This window comes from Populus euphratica, unplaced genomic scaffold (genome assembly GCF_000495115.2).
Source record: "Populus euphratica unplaced genomic scaffold, PopEup_1.0 scaffold387.1, whole genome shotgun sequence".
NCBI classification, from domain to species: Eukaryota; Viridiplantae; Streptophyta; class Magnoliopsida; order Malpighiales; family Salicaceae; genus Populus; species Populus euphratica.
In genome coordinates this window covers 115,782-132,647 of record NW_011500277.1, presented here as the reverse complement: position 1 = coordinate 132,647, position 16,866 = coordinate 115,782, and the positions used below count along the sequence as shown (strand labels likewise).

At 33.7% G+C, this 16,866-nt stretch overlaps 1 protein-coding gene across 1 annotated transcript; it reads right to left on the bottom strand.

The window, feature by feature from the left end:
- Window positions 1-5,757: 5,757 nt before the first annotated feature.
- Window positions 5,758-11,385, bottom strand: LOC105113077 (uncharacterized). The gene is made up of 7 exons (XM_011009085.1): window positions 10,931-11,385; window positions 9,474-9,573; window positions 9,118-9,180; window positions 8,321-8,438; window positions 7,773-7,855; window positions 7,311-7,372; window positions 5,758-6,425 (listed from the first exon to the last, which is right to left on the bottom strand). Exons 1-7 carry the CDS (start codon window positions 11,110-11,112, stop codon window positions 6,317-6,319), a joined length of 717 nt encoding a protein of 238 aa, XP_011007387.1. The 5' UTR covers window positions 11,113-11,385; the 3' UTR covers window positions 5,758-6,316.
- Between the last annotated feature and the right edge of the window lie 5,481 nt (window positions 11,386-16,866).

Below are 16,866 nucleotides of genomic sequence, written 5' to 3'. Positions count from 1 at the left end.
GTATCTCACCAACCAATTATAATGAGTACAATCACATCAAGAAAATCAAATTTTCTTGATTAGCACTATATTAATCAACACTAAATTTCCTGCTATCGTTGACCATGCTGCAATATTGCAATTAGCGCATGATAACCTTGTATATATGCGCGCGCGCGCGCGCTATTATTATGAATAAACATCAATCATAAAACCATCTTTATTCTATTAGATGGTATCAGAAGCTCTAACGAACAATCAAAATACATGGCCTTGTCTGAATCCAGCCAAAGCTCAACCCAAAGCCCTGCTGTTGTTCTTTCCATTTCCATCACACCAAACAATCTAGTTGCTTCATAACCTCACATTAGACTCAATGACACAGATTTTTCTGCCTGACGTGCACAATTTAAGTCACTTTTTATTGGATATGACTTGCTTGGCTATGTTGATGATTCAGATCCAACTCCACCAATGGACACTCCTACCTATCTCTTGTGGTTTAGACAAGATCAATTTCTTCTTCAGTTTCTGAATGTGTTGTCATTCTCATAGACTTATCCAAAACATCTTAAAAGGTTAGCAGAAGCTAAAAAATCTTTTTGCTAACCAATCATAATCTCGTGTTAAGCACTTGAATGATAAATTGATAAATTGACTCTCTTTTGTGGTTCCTGCTCTGTTTCAGACTATCTTCAATCTACAAAGTCCATCATGGATGAACTTGCTATTAATGACATCCCAGTAACTGAAATCGGAGCTTTAATTCACATCATTAATAGCATTGGAAGTGAATTCAAGGAGTTAGTTACTCCTAATAAAGATGATACCTATGAGTGGCCAGAGTTTCAAAGTACCTCCTCAGATTCTCTAATGGTATTGAATAGCACAAGTGTTTCTTTGTCAACTTGGCACAATCGTTTGGAACACCCTTCTCTTCATATCTTGCAGCAGTTATCTCTTTATTTCTTTTTCTTCAGCTAATCTAAGTCTTTCTCGTGTGAATCTTGCTTGTGCAATAACAAAAGTCATCAACTCCCTTTCGTTACTTCAACACTTACATGTCGTTATCCACTTGATCTAGTTTATAATGAAGTTTGGGGACTGGCCCCATCAATTTCATCGATCATTTTACTAAATATACATGGCTTTATCCAATAAAAACCAAGTCCGATGTCTATACAATACTTCCAAAATTCAAGGCAATTGTTAAAAATTTTCTTTTCACAGTTTGTAAGTGGTGGTGAGTATCAAAAACTAGAAACTTTATTTGCGTATTACTCATCTTCTTGTACATTAACACAATAGTGCTGTCGAACATCGACATCATCACATTGTTGAAATTGGTGCCTTCAATATTCTGATCTTTTACTTTTCGAACAGCGATATATCTAATTAATTGATTGTGTACACCACTTCTAAATATGAAACATCATTTTAAAAAGCTCTTTAAATAATTGTCTAGCTGCAAAAAAGCTATGCACTTTTGTTTGTTTGTGTTATCATAACTTCGACCCGACACTTAAAATAAACTTCAAGCTAAATTTCGTCTCTGTGTTTTTGTCGGATATTCTAACTCTCAAAGTGCTTATATTTGTTTCGACAAAATAAAAATTTATCTCATGTCCTGTTGTGTTTGATAAACACTCCTTTCCTTTCTCTAACACCAACTCACCTCATAGTTTTTCCATGTCTCCTTTGTTGCGGGTATTAATTCTTAACGAGCCACCTATCATTCTTCTATTACTCTTGGAACCTTTGCTGGTCATATGTCTGCTCCAGCAGCATCTACTCCTGTAAGGGACACTTTCATTCATTTCCTATTGCCTCTTCCTTCCAGTTGAAACAACACTTGTTCGAGAACCACCATCCCGCGCCCGTCTTATGACCACTCGGTCACAAAATAACATCTTCAAAAAAACCATTTTTAAGGCTACCAAACACCCTACTCCATCACTTTTAGAACCAACTTGTGCCACCATTGCCCTCAAATATCCACAATGGTGGGTGTCACGGGGTAATTTTTCGCTACGCAAATAAACCCGTGCGGCAGCCTAGTCACTCGCTAGACTCAGTCTTCCCTCGTCTATCCACTTGTGTTTGCCTATTAACTAAGTGTTTCCAATGCGAATGCAGAGTGAGAACCCTGGGTACAATCGCCAAATACTGCGATGCCAAATCTGCATCTGCGTGCAGACCCCCATGTCTGCGCTGCCGAATGCACATCTACGTGCAGGCTGCCCAATCTTGCACTGCCCAATTCGCTTCTGCGTGCAGGTCCCAAATCCTGCGCTGCCGAATTCACAACTGCGTGCAGGCCCCAATCTTGCATTGCCAAATTCGCTTCTGCGTGCAGGCCCCAATTCCTGCGCTGCCGAATTCGCATCTGCGTGCAGGCCCCAATTCCTTCGCTGCCGAATTCGCAACTGCGTGCAGGCCCCAATGTCTGCACTGCCGCATTCGCATCTGCGTGCAAGCTAGCCAAATCTTGCGCTGCCGAATTCCCATCTGCGCGCAAGCTCCCAGTGTCTGCGCTGCTGAACTCCTTGACAACCCCAATTCTCGTCCGTCCATATCCCAGACGAGTTTTCTTGTCTAGCTTGGACATTCCATCGCCAAGCCCATAGTCCTCACCAATCTGTGCTGCCGCATTCCTCGACAGCCCCAGTCCTCGCCAGCCTATGCCCCTGACGAGTTTCCTTGTCTGGCTTGAACATTCCATCGCCAAGCCCATGTTTGTCAACATCCTGCGCTACCCCGCATTTCTCGACAGCCCCAGTTCTCGCCAGCCTATGCCACTGATGAGTCTTCCATTCTGGCTTGGACATTCCATCGTCAAGCCCAGCAATCTGTGCTGCCGATGTTCCCTTTGACAAACTTATAGCCGCATATATCTGTGCTGCTAATTTATCCCATCGTTGGCATGGCTGCCAGCACCCTTAGGCCTGATATTGGACAGCATGCCTTAGATGTGCACCCCGTGCACATTTAACACTGTAACAGTGGGCCTCCATGGCTGGTGAGTTCAACGCATTGTTTTGTATTGGTACTTGGGATCTTGTTCCTTCTCAACCACACTATAATATAATTGGCTCTATGTGGGTATTTCAAATCAAACGCCGCTCAAATGGTTCTGCTGAGAGTCGATATATTACTAAGGGATTCCATCAACGACCAGGATTGGATTATACGGAGACCTTCAATCCTGTCATCAAGTCTACTTCTATTCGGATTATACTTGCTTTTGCTTAACTGAATAAACTTGGTTTCTCCAGTATTAAACCACCCATCATTTATAGTGATAATCTTGGTGCCACGTATTCTATGCCAATCATGTGTTTCGCTCACGACTAAAACACTTAGCGCTTGATTACCATTTTGTTCTTGTTCGTGAGACGGTTAATCAAGGTCAGCTTCAAGTCAATCACATTTCAACCAAGGATCAACTTGTTTATGCGTTGACAAAATCTCTCTCTTAGCAACGTCTAGGCTTTCTACGGTCCAAGATTGGTGTCTTCGATGGAAGCACCATCTTGTGGGGGCATGTTTAGGATATCTCACCAACCAACAATCATGCACATAATCAGATCTCCTTGATTAGCTCCATATCAATCAGCACTAGATTTCCTGCTATCATTGGCCCTACTGCAATGTTGTATTGCCATAATCAATTACAACCTTGTATACTACTTTTGTGAATAAACATCAATCATAAAACCATCTTTATTCTATTATAAATACATCATATTAAGAAATAATTGGATAGCAGTTCTCAAACAGTCAGTGCTTGGAAACAAAAGGGTTGAGTTGATTGCGTATTAAGTAGAGGAATTAGCTTGAAAAGATGTAAAAAGTAAAGGGATCGTGTATGATTTTCAGCCCATGAAATAGGAATTTATTTCCTCCCCAAAGGTCCATCCCGTAGTCTCCTCTCTTATAGAGCAAAAAAGAGACCAAAATCTCGCATTCTGGTCAAGGTAAAGACCCCTTTGGGCTTTGGGTCGTCGTCTTTTGATTTGCAACTTGTTTCTTTTATTTAAGGTGTCAATGAATCTAACCAAGACTGTATTAAAAGGCAAGCTGCACGCATGTTGCCTTGCCTTACTAAAACTTGAAGGAGAAAGGAACCCTCTTCTCACCACTTGCTTTGTCGACCAAGGAGAAGTCAACAAGATACAACAAATAAAAGAATCATTTCAACAGTACAAAGGTAAAAAGATACGATTTTATTGTTTTTTCCGCGTAAAATGACCGCAAAGAATTCAAGTAGTAAGGGGGGAAATTTTAGAGTCATTTTGTTGGTGTGTTCTGGACCCCCCAAATGCACAATAATTGAACATCATAGTTAGATTTACTCGGATTAACCGGTTGAAAGATTTATAATTCAGATCACAAGTCAAGTCGTGATTAATAACTTTACCCAAGATACTCAACTTCACGAGTAATAAATAGCCTAGTGGATACAAGATTGTAGAGTATATGATGGTCCAAATCTATCCCTTTACGCTAGTTATGACATGCACAGTTTCTTAAGGAAAATACTTCCTAATGTTGTATTAATTGCATCTATGCTAAGTTACGTTACGTTATAGAGGCAGACTTTATCTTGGTGCTAACGTTCAGAGTATTATTGTGTCCCTTTTTTTATCAAGGAAAGTTGGCAAGTGGACGCTTATTCCTTAAGTTAACTTCAAGTGTCCTTGAGGGGAAAAAAACAACTAAATATGTTACAACTACGTAGAAAACCTACATCAATTTAATTGCTGAAAATCGATGCATGTCGGATACTTTCCAAAGCTGAAAGTGTAATTATTATTTTTTTATGCACTAAAAAAAGATGCAATTTAGCTTAATCAAAGCCAAATGGTTGCCAATTCATCCCACTACGAGTCCAAAAAATCAATCTCAGTGAATGATGAAGGATAGGAGTAGTTCATTAGCTAGCATGTCGGCTCCTTTCCGAGTAGTTTCTGGTCATTTTCTAGAGAGAGCAGCAATTTTTTAATCAAGGTCAAATGAATGCTACTTTTCGTTTTTTAAGTTGTGTTTAGCTGGTATTACACGGTAGAAAATACATGTATGTTTTCGGTTTAAAGCTGGTATTACTCGGTAGAAAATACATGTATGTTATCGGTTTAAAAAGCAAAGGTCTTCTGTTTGTGTTTTCAAAACAGAAGATATTGGGAGATATGTTCTTTTTATCTCTGTTTTTTATTACCAAGCGCTACAGATTAATTATTCAATCCAAACGGTTGTGTTTTTGCAAGAATTTCTTGCACAAGTTCGATGAATCCAGAGTAGAGGTCATTTTAGCTTTTGTGCTGGAGGAGCGACAAACCCCCCTGCTACGGAATGGAAATATGACTTGCCTTTGAGAGACCAGACCTGCTACTCAGCCTTATTTGGAGGCTTTGCCTAACAATTTGAGGTTTCTATTTGCGCAAGAAAATAAGGTTTGAGTTTGAGTGCCCAGACGAAAGCAGTATAAAAATAAAAATAAAAACATGTTTAGTTGAAGAGATTAGAACATAAAATAAATTCAAATTTTAAATAATTTTAAAATGAATTGTTGTACTTTGAAACAAATATGGAGAGATATGCTTCTTTCATCTCCATCTTTTGTGTTAATCATAGAAACATTATACAACCTTTTTATACTATTTTGAACTTTTATCGTATCACCACCACAACACTAATTACACAAAGTTCAACCCTCTCAGACAAGTTTGTAGTTACAATTGGAACAAGGCAATTGACTTGCTTTGTTGGTGAAGAGAGGGATAAAATGGAATTGAATTCAACTGAAAATCTGAGACATGACTGAGAACTATTTCAAGGATGAGCCATAATTGCCCATTGTTGCTCCTCTAGGGCTATAACTACAATGATAGCTTGATCCATGAAGCCCAAAAGAAGTTTTAACAGGGGGCCGAAAAAAAAGCAGTTCCTGGCGACAGAAGATTATCTAAATTACGCCCACCAAACTCCACAAACTTCCCTGGAGTTTTCATGTCACAAAGAAAGCGTCTTAATATTAACTTAGCACAACACTAATAAGGTAAAGGCACAAATTTTTCATCAAGACAGCTAATGACATCCAACACTAGTTATTATTCTTCATTCCCTGCTTTCCAGGCATAAACTACTTCGAAGTAAAAATATAAGAGGGGAGGAGTTTTTTTTTTTTAAAAAAAAAAACTAAATGCCATTGCAGTTAATGGCATGCTGAACTAGGAGGGCATTTCACATTGAAAATGATGGTCAGCTTGGTGGCAGTTATTTTCTACGGGCAGATTGATGCTTGCATTAGAAGGCGTTGTGAACAGACTGAAGATGATTATGGCCTAGGAAGGTTTGGAGGCAGAAGTATTGTGTCAGCTAGATCATCGTTCAACTTGACCGGAAGTGGTGGCATCTGCTTCATTAGTTCTGGCACATCATTTATCCTGCAAATAAAACGAAATGAACAGGGATTCTATCTGGGAAAAAAACTGCATTCATCCTAACTATGTCAGTCTTAGACTCTAACCTAACACTTTAATCATATCTGTAATTGAGATTTCAATTGATTTGATAGAAGACTATATGGAGCATAAGCAGCAGAAGGAAGTGTAAAATCGCACATCAAACAGGTGTTACTAAATTTGTTCTTTGAAAACCCCCACAACCATGACAAAACCAAGTATCACACTACTTGGATCAAAATAATTGAACCGAAGCTTGATTTCAACCCAATAAATTGGGTCCAAACTTTGGTAGGCAGAAACTGCTTTTGCTACAGCCTCCGCCCACCCCCACCCCCAACACACACGCTCTCAATTTCTTTCGTTTTTAGGTAGAGGATGATCATGGGTCTTTAGACGTCTTGAAATTTAGATCAAAGGTCATTGGTGTTTAACTACAATATTTGCAAAGTCATGCAGGTCCCTTATTGATTGTGCTTCAAACAATAAATGCTCTTAAAAGTTAAAGCATAATATGATTAACAGAAATTCACACATCTGGCATTGAGCCTGTCCACAAGCCCACTCAAGCGAGGACTGGTCTGCATTTCCCTTTATATGCAAGCCTATAAACAGTGTAAGAACATTTACAAGTCTTAAACCAGATGTATGACTATTTATATGTTAATCACATGATGGAAATGCGTAAACCCGCATAAACGTACAAAATGATGACTTGCATCTTTTAGGAAAACGAGATCTACAAAGAAAACAAATAGCAAATGAATGATTTTATGCACACAAGCAGAGAAAAAAGAGCAAAAAAATATACAGCATTAAGCCATCATAAAATCTACGTGATAAAAAAATGAAGAACTAAAAACATACTGGTTCATAATTTTGCGGATGTTGTCACGTGTTTGGCGGAGAAGATTGAGGTTCTCCTGTATCTGAAAAGATGACAATAAATGAACGCAATTTTAGTTGATGGCCACCAAAATGCACAAAGGGTGACTTGCAATGAAAGGGCACTAGTAAAAAATATCACGTGCAACAGTAAGAGATGTTGTTTGAGTAACACATACATGAGGAAGAGAGGAAGAGAGGGAGAGTAAAAGTAAACAATGCATCTAGTCAAACCCATACAAATCATTTGTTTCATGCATCAAGTTATTGACAGATTATACAAAATATAAAATTGCATTCATCAGATAATCCCACCATATATAATCATCTAAGTGAAAGGATGTGCTGGAAGGGGACCCATATCATACTGCATAATTACTTTCCTAACTCTAACTTCAGTAAACGAATAATGTGAAATAATGAGATCATGACAGAAGTATTCACCTGAAAACTTGCAAGGTTTGCAGAAATTTGATATAGAATCTGTGCATTTTGCTTAAGAAGGTCTCCTGTAACTCCACCAATTGCTGCATGGGGCAAATCATAGCTCTTTAATGTAACAGGACAGTAGCCAAAGGGTTAAAAATACTACAGTATTAACACAACTAACATAAGATGTCTGGAAAAACTAAGGCTTTGTTGATAGGAGTTCAAAATTTTATATTTTGAAAGTAAAATATAAAGGGTGTAAAATTGAAGGGGCTGCAGAATGTGTTCAGGATGTTTGGTAGGAGTTCGGAAATTTAAAGGTACTAGGGGATTTCAATGCAAGTCAAATCAAAATTTAAGTTACACATAAATACAAAATATAAAATAATATATATTTGCGGGTAACAGATGTGTGGTGAAAGGAAAAGGAAAAAATGGGTGTTAAATCTGGCAAATTGAAGTAACAATGATAAGCAGATAAAGTTAACAAAAAAGAAACGGAAAAGGATGCGTTTCGAAAATTGTTTGGAATAAACAGGTTTTGTGAAGTATAGAACCCTCACCATCATATGAGATGCCTTCTTCACTTTCCAGTGGCATCATTGGAGTTGCAAATGGAGAAACACTGGGGCGGGCAGCCATGAAGTTAGAAGTCTTTGCAGAAGGATCACCATGTCTTTCCTGTGAAGAAGAAAGCAGAATAGATAACATAAGCATTGTACATTCCAAGAAGCCAAAATCACTTTTAAAGATTCTCACTACACGTTGTGTATTGTTATGTACTGTGTGACGCCATAAGTTAATATGTGTCAGAAAAGGTATTGTTTTTGAAGCCATAAATGCCAAATTGTTTGGCAATCACCAGTTTCATACATTAGAAATTTAGTAGTGCCAATTAAATGAAACTTTAGGCACTCTAAAGCATATTTTCCTTTGAAAAGGTTGATAACACACAATCTAAAAGCTTCTGTATGAATTGAGCCAATTTCATGCCCATCCTTATCAGATTTATCATTTACAACCCTGTATTTCTCACTTGTCTGGTAAATCCTGCAGGTTGACAACGGTACAGGTTCGAATGAGAAACTATCTCGGTGTTATGCCCACAGCTGGGTTTTTAACACCCTGCATGGGACACAACTATGGCCTGAGCACTAAACCTTCAGTTCAAGACACAGGACCACCCAATTAAGTGAACGATAATAAATTTACACAATATACAAACAATACAGAAGAAATTAATTTGTTTAAACCGCCAGTTAAATGTGTGCGCTAATTCAACAGGATGTACCAAAATTTTTTTAAAAAAAAATAGAGCAACTCCAATAGAAGATTCACCACAAAATAAAAGACATCATACCTTTTTATCTCTACTTCTACGTGCTAGATTATCTTCCTTCCTTCGCTTGCTCTGTTCCTTTTTCTGGACAAAGAAATAAATCAGTTTGTAGTTTTGACTCACAGCCAACAGATACATCATATAAAAAATATAATTAGCGATGAAGTAAAGCTACAAAATGAACCACCAAGTGATTTATTTTCCAAGCTGTCTCTTGTAAACCAGATATGCACTGTTCCAAATATAAATCGATCATTGGTTGATTGATTATTTAACTACAGAATTAGCAAGTTTTGGCAATCTTACAAACAAAAGTCCTGATGCTAACAATTTAACAAAGGCTTCATGTAGCAAGATATTAGACTCAGAGAACTTACATTCATCCATCTGCAACGCAAAGCAACATCTCGGACTGTCTTGTTTGGTAGATTCATAGCTATCTTTGCATAACGTACTACATTTGTTTCCTCTGCAAAACTGTGGGACATAAGGAAAATCAGGTTTTAGATTAATCAACTGTGAACCAGTACTCGGTTAAAGAAATTGAATTTCATCATCTTTATTTTTTTTCCAGTAAATTACTGACTCTTTGACTGAAAATTGAAGATTCAACAACTTAAAGAAAAAAGAAATTTAGTTCATGATTTGCTCAAGAAGAGTTTGTTTCATGATGCTGTGGTTCCCATGATAATCGTTTTTCTATACAACTTTCTTTCTGTAGCTTAATAGGTAACTAAAAAGAAGTAATAAACAACAGACACTACCTTTTGGGAATAACAGCATGCCAAAAATTTCAAACACTCAGCTAAAAGGATCTCGTAGCTGAAGAACAACGCTTTTCAACTAATAATATTTTTCTAAAATATTGATCCAGGATGGCAATTTTGTCACTTGATCAGATAAAAGATAAAAGTAATAAAGATATTTTTCTGACAAATTGAGAACAGTGACTCTATTTGCAAGTTCTCAAGTTATTGGATTAGAGACCGCAAAGAGTGGAGCGAGGGAAAAACAAGGAACTTGGTTAATAATGATTCTGCTTCAGAATATGATATAAACATCATTATGCTGTTTAAGACTGCAAGTTGATTACCTCGCAGAGAAAAGATTTCTTATGTGAAACTTAACTCAATAGCTAAAATTCAGTTCGGAACGAATGTAAGAGATTACCTTCCAAAACTTAATTGAAAAGTTGAATTGGAGTGCTTTAATTTTGTGAAAAATCTAGACCGCAGAGAGTAGAGTGAGGGAAAAACAAGGAACTTGGTTAATAATGCTCTGCTTCAGAATATGATATAAACAACATTATGCTGTTTAAGACCGCAATTTGATTACCTCACAGAGAAAAGATTCCTTATCTGAAACTTAACTTGATAGCGAAACTTTGGTTCACAACGAATGTAAGAGATTACCTACCGAAAATTCATTGAAATATTGAGTTGGGCTGCTTTAATTTTGCAAAGAATCATATTTCAACAAATTATTTAGCAACAATCCATGCTAAGACTTTCATTAGAAACTCATTTTAGTCTAGTTACATTAACTATAACTACTGCAGAATTGTTGGTAATACCAAATAATCCAAGAAGAACAAACCCTACAAACACCAAAAACTATTCAAATTTCAACTCCGGCTCCAATTCACCAAACAATAATTTATCGAATAATCAAAAACTCACCAGCCCCTCGAAATTCCTAAGAAACCAATATACAAACCAAGAAAGATTCTCGAGTAACAAAAAACAAAACATTAAATTCCAGAAACCTTCCAAAAAAACACCACCAAAATCATCAAAATTCAAAACAAGAGAACCGAAAAGGAAAAAAAACTTACTCTACCAGTCCCTCTTCAAGAATTGTCTGTTCTTCAAAAGTCCAGTCAGTTGATATACCAGGATTGTGCTTCAAAGAAGAACCAGAAGAAGGGTCCGAATTACCATTACTAGGATTGTTTCCATTGAATGAAGAAGGAGCTTGATTGCCATCTTGATTATTTGTCCCAGATGGGTTTGCCATTGAAAGACAATCTTTTTCCAAAGTTTTTTTTCTAACTGTCTATGCAAAAAAAAAAAAAAGATTGAATCTTTATTAAAAAGAAAAAAAAAAAGATTCAATCTTTTGGTGTATATCTATATACAGAGTGTGTTCTTGACTGAAGGGAACTCTATTCAAAATGAAAATCTAGAGAAATTAAGAGGGGAGACGGGAGATGTACGGAATTCAGTGGGGAAGGGTTTTTTTTATTTTATTTTTTATTTTTGAAGGTTGGGAGGACTGAAGAGGAAAATAAAGGAATTTTTATTAAAAAAAAGGGGGAAATTGGAGTGTATTTTTAATTTTTTGTAGTGTAGGAAGGAGAAGGTGGGTGTGGAGAATTAGGTGAAGGACTAATCTGCCCTTTGTGTCATCATGAATTGTTTGTATTCAATTATGGTAATTTGATTTTATGGTTACTTCCGGTTTTGGGTTTTATGATTTTAGTTGATTTATAATAATAAAAAAAAAATTGTGAATTGTTTGGATATTAGTTGATTTATTTGATTATTTTATGTTTTCAATTAATTGACTAATGATAAATATTTAGACATTTTTGTTAGTCTAATCACACGTAATTCATTTTTAATTGTTTAAAATTAATAAATAATTTTTTTTCATATCAATCTTGACCGCTGATTTTAGGCATTTGTACTATTTTTGTATGTCAATCAACAAATATAATTTTTTTTTAATTAAATAATATAATTTTGTTGTTAAATAGACCAAACAAAGTAATTTTTAAGCAAAAACAATAGTATAATACAATTTGCTTGTTTATATCTCTTTCTCTATGCTTTCAATCAACACATTAACTAAGTCGTAATGAGTTGTATTAACTGAAGAAATTATTGGATTATATTATTGATTAACTTATTTAAAATCTGTCCATCATTAGCATCTCTTATTAAAATAATAATGACTCTCCTACCAAATTGATTACTCAATCGTTAGCAAGTCTCAGCATAATTAAGTTGTTAACTCAGACATTTCCGAGTCTCAACATTTTATCTTGAAAATGATAGAACACAATAATTTGAAAGTGAAAAACAACAATAGAAGAGTCAATTTGAAGTCCGGTTGTTGATATTTCATATGGATGGTGCTGAGGATAATAATAATATACCATAAATTCATTGACGAGGTCAAAGTTTAGAATGCGTAAGAGACAAACATTTTTCATAATTAATTTTTTTAATTTAAATAAAAAATAACATTATGAATAGCAGATTCACTCAGAACCAATTAATTAAACCCAAAATTTAAAAAAATCATGTTCTTACAGGTAAAGAGAGGATCAACAAATATATATAAACATTGTGGAATAATTTTTTTATTTGATAATAAAAGATATTCCCAATCAACTTATACATTAATTAAATAATTTTTAAATAATAAAAAGGATTTGACAACCCTTTGAAATATATCCTAAAATTTTTACAAATCAAATAAGCATAATTTTATTATTATTATTATTATTAAGATGTATTTCTAAACTAGTTTATAAATACCATAACTAATCATCTAAAATTAACCATTATATATAAGTTTCAGTTATCTTATGAATTCAAAATAGTACAGAGTCTTCCTTGACATGGGATTTGTGTATAATTTCAGAGACTTTTTCCATACAAGAAACCTCACATCATTTAACATCGTAGAGACTGGAAATCTAGGCTTGTGTCCATTAGGGTCACTTCAGGAAATGAATACAGAGAATTGCCCAGACAAGATGTACGAGATTGGAAGATGTGACAGGAGACAAATTGGGCTATAACAATCATGCACACATGGACATGGTGTCTGTTCGTGTCCAGAAGTGTATCTATCTACTCACAAAAAGTGGCAATAAGTGACAATGGATTCCCTAGAGTGGTCCTTGAACTAGATAGATGCTCACAGAGGACAGTGATGTCTCTCTTGTACTTGTTTTAGGGAGGCTAGAGGGGGGAGGTCTTTCCCTTCAACCAAACAGAAGAAAACAAACTTGTTGATGCTCTTTCATTGTTTATTGAATGATTCCTGTGATGGTAAATATATTAAAATAATTTTTTTATTTTTTTAAATTTATTTTTGATATTAGTGTGTTAAAATGATTTAAAATATAAAAAATATTAATTTTATTTTAAAATATTTTTGAAACTTAAAAATAAATAGATACAAGAAAAAGAGTAGAAAAAATAAATAATAATTCACTCTTGGGAATTTGCCTTTTGGTCAATTCACTTTCAATAGATTGGGCAGGTTGACACAATGCCAAAAAAATCTTAGAAAATATATGCAATCATTGTCTGAAAGGGAAATGGCTAATATGAATGAATGAAAGCTCTCATGTGAGCATTCATGCTTTAATCATTAATTGCGTCTACGATTCATTTTCTTTGACATTTATGAACCTTTTTTAGGTTTGAAATAGTAATCTTTAACGTATTTATTAAACTCCATTGGAGAATTAATTTGGGTTGGAAGGTTAATCCTAAAACATATTTAAAAAAAAATTTAACAAAACATTGAATAAAGTGTATTCATGGAACAAAAACATTGAATAAAGTGTATTCATGGCTTTGCCCTTTCCAAAAAAAAAAACCTTAAGTGGTTATTGGGGGCATTAAAATCTTTTCCCAAAACTTATTACTTATAACCAAATTGATTAGAGAAAAATAAATTTATTTCTATTTTAAAATCATAATGAACAAACCAAAATACTAGTAAAATAAAAAATAAATAAAATTAGTGTAAAGGGGTCTTTTTTTATTTTTCACAATGCTTTTTTCTTTATTATCAAATCAGCTGACGTGATAATTTGACATATCACAAAAAATATATAAAAAACAAAAAGTATAGTGAAATAATCAAAATATCTTTGAAAGAAAAAAAAACCTAGTGTAATGACATTTTCATAATTATTTTTTTGATATTATTAGGTCTACTAAGAAATTGTTTTGGTATTTAATCAAATATAAAAAAGTAATAAAAAATAAAAACCACAATAAAACAACCAAAATATATTTTAAAGCATAAAAATTAAAATTAGTTTTAAATGGCTTTTCATAATGTTTGGTTTTTTTTTTCTCATGTCAGGGAAATTTTGTTTTTTAAATAAATATAAAAATAAATAAAAAGTAAAAAGTTGTTGCACATCTTCTATAAACCAAAACTTGTCGTGTTATTGAAAGTGTAGTTTTGTCATTTTTTATATAAGGTTATGCATGTATTTTTATGAGATAAATTTTATCATTAATAATTTTTTTTTTACTTAAAATTCACTTTGGCCTTGCAAAATTTTAAATTGTCCTCTTATTTGTAAAGACTTTCACTTCAATTCTTATTATTCTATTTTCTAGTTTTTTTTTTATATTTTTGTATAATTTTGATCTGTTTTCAATTTTATTATTCAATCTTAATTTGGAATGTATAATTTTTTTAATTTGATTCTTATTTTTTTATTGTTCTTTTTAATGCATTTTGTTATATTGATTTTATTTTTATTTTCAGTTTCATCTTTTAATGAAAAATAATAATTTGTATTTCTTATTTTAATTTTAATTCTTATTCTTTTAGGTTCTTCTATTAAATTAATTTTTCTTTTCAATCTCACCCCTTCAATTTAAAATAAATTTTATTTTGTGTTTTAATTTTAATTATTATTGTTTTTAATTATTTTAATTAATTGATAATTAAGTTTCATGATTTTTATGAATAAAGTGTTTTTGATCTCATAACTTGAGTTACAAATTTGAAAAATTAGTGCAGGTTGACATTTGTTTTTTTTTTTAATGGGCTTTGCGATTTTTATAATTTTTTTATTAGGTTATCACGATTTTGTAATTTAAATTATAAGTTTGGTGGGATAACATAGGCTAGCTCGACCCTAATTCTTGGGGTTGCAAGTATATCATACTAACTTCAATTGACTCAATCTAATTTAATATTTTTATATTTAATAAATTAAGAATTGAGTTCCATCATTGTTCCTTTTTAAAAAATATCTTTTTTAAGTTATCGTGATTTTTTTTTATTTAGTCTATTTGTTATAGTTGCTTATTTTTTTAATATCTAAGTTGCCTATTTTTTAAATATCTAATTAAATAAAATCAATTTATTTGACACAGTTAAATCTATATCCCTAAGTCACATATTTGTCAGAAAAACAATTTCAGCCTTGCGTAACGGATGTCCACATCTATTATGTTTCTATACAATCACTCAAGATCACAGAAATTGTCATAAAAAATCTCTAAAAGCTATAAGGGAAAGCAAGTTTTAAGACCAAAACCTTTCATTTCAACCAAAGCCAAAAAGTTATTGGCAAAAGGCCAAGTAAGTGATGAAGAATTTAGCTTTTTGACAGAATAAAGCTTGAACATGACCTAGACCTCTCATTTCAAACCTGGCATAGAAATAGCAAATCCATGGTTTTTTAAGCTGAGTCTTGTTCTTACCTCAGGTCTGCAAACATCTCTTCGGAAACCCGTGAGAAGAAAGACCTCCAACAGCCCTTAAAAAGACATCAGATTTCTCTTTGGGACCATGGATATTTCTAGCCTAAGGCAAAAGTCGTATGTTGCTTCTTTAACTAATTTCGTGTTGCATGTTTTAGACTTGACCGTCAATTAAGCAGCCACATACAATTCAAGTAACTTTACAGTTGTATTAGCTGCTGCAAATTGCCCATCTTTACGTAGAAATCATCAAAGAGAAATCTGAAGCCAATGGCTTTCAAGATGCTGTGTTTTTTAAAATTACGTAGAGATGCATTTTTTCTCTCGAATGCACCATACCGATTAATTAAAGAGTGTATTTTTACGATTGTTTGGAGAAAATCTTTAATCTCGCTTGACACATAAATTGATTTGAGAATATCATTTTATTATCGAATAAAATAATCACTAAAGAGCATAATAATGGAACCTTTCTGTGCCATTTGAGCTCAGTTAACTTCAAAATTAATCTAACGATTATATGATAATATGTTTCGCAAATGCATTTCAAATGATTTTTCAGGAGGGCTTAGATTTGGTTTGAAATTAGCTACAAATCAAAGCAGCAACACCACCTTGCCTGAGATAATATCGTCTTCTTTTTATTCAAATAACTTATTTTTATTTATGTTTTCTAAAGGGTATGATTTGGTTTAGAATCGAGTAATTAAATTATTAAATTATCGAACAACTTGTATCAATTATTTTTATCTAAAATGATATAGTTTTTGTTTTTTTTTATATAAAAATATACTTTGAAGTTGACCTACAAAAACTCTTCTAGGTTATAAGTTACTCAAATTTAATTAATATATAAAAAGATTCAAAGTAAAACTAAACTTGGATCAAATTTCAAGTTGAATCACCATGCTAAATGGATAATCCGGTCAAGTAGCTTCACAGACTTTGAGCTAAAGAACCTCCAGCTATCATGGTATATGTAGCCTAAAGAAACAAAACCTATATATCCTAAGCAAGGTAGTTGGAGTGAATTATTTCCTGTGATAATAAAATAAAAAGGTCCTTAGCTGGAGTAAATTTCTTGTGATCATAGAAGAACTCCCTCCAAAATCCCAAATACAGACACTACAAGGCTTTTGAAGTGAATTGTCCAAGTACATCTAATTGTAAATCTCCATGGCAGTGCCTTCAATCGAAGAATTTCAGCCTCCCAATTAGAGATTTGAATAGTTTCCCTTCTTACTCGAAAATAGCAACTCAAATATGGGATCCCGTGAAACAATAGTTCACTCTT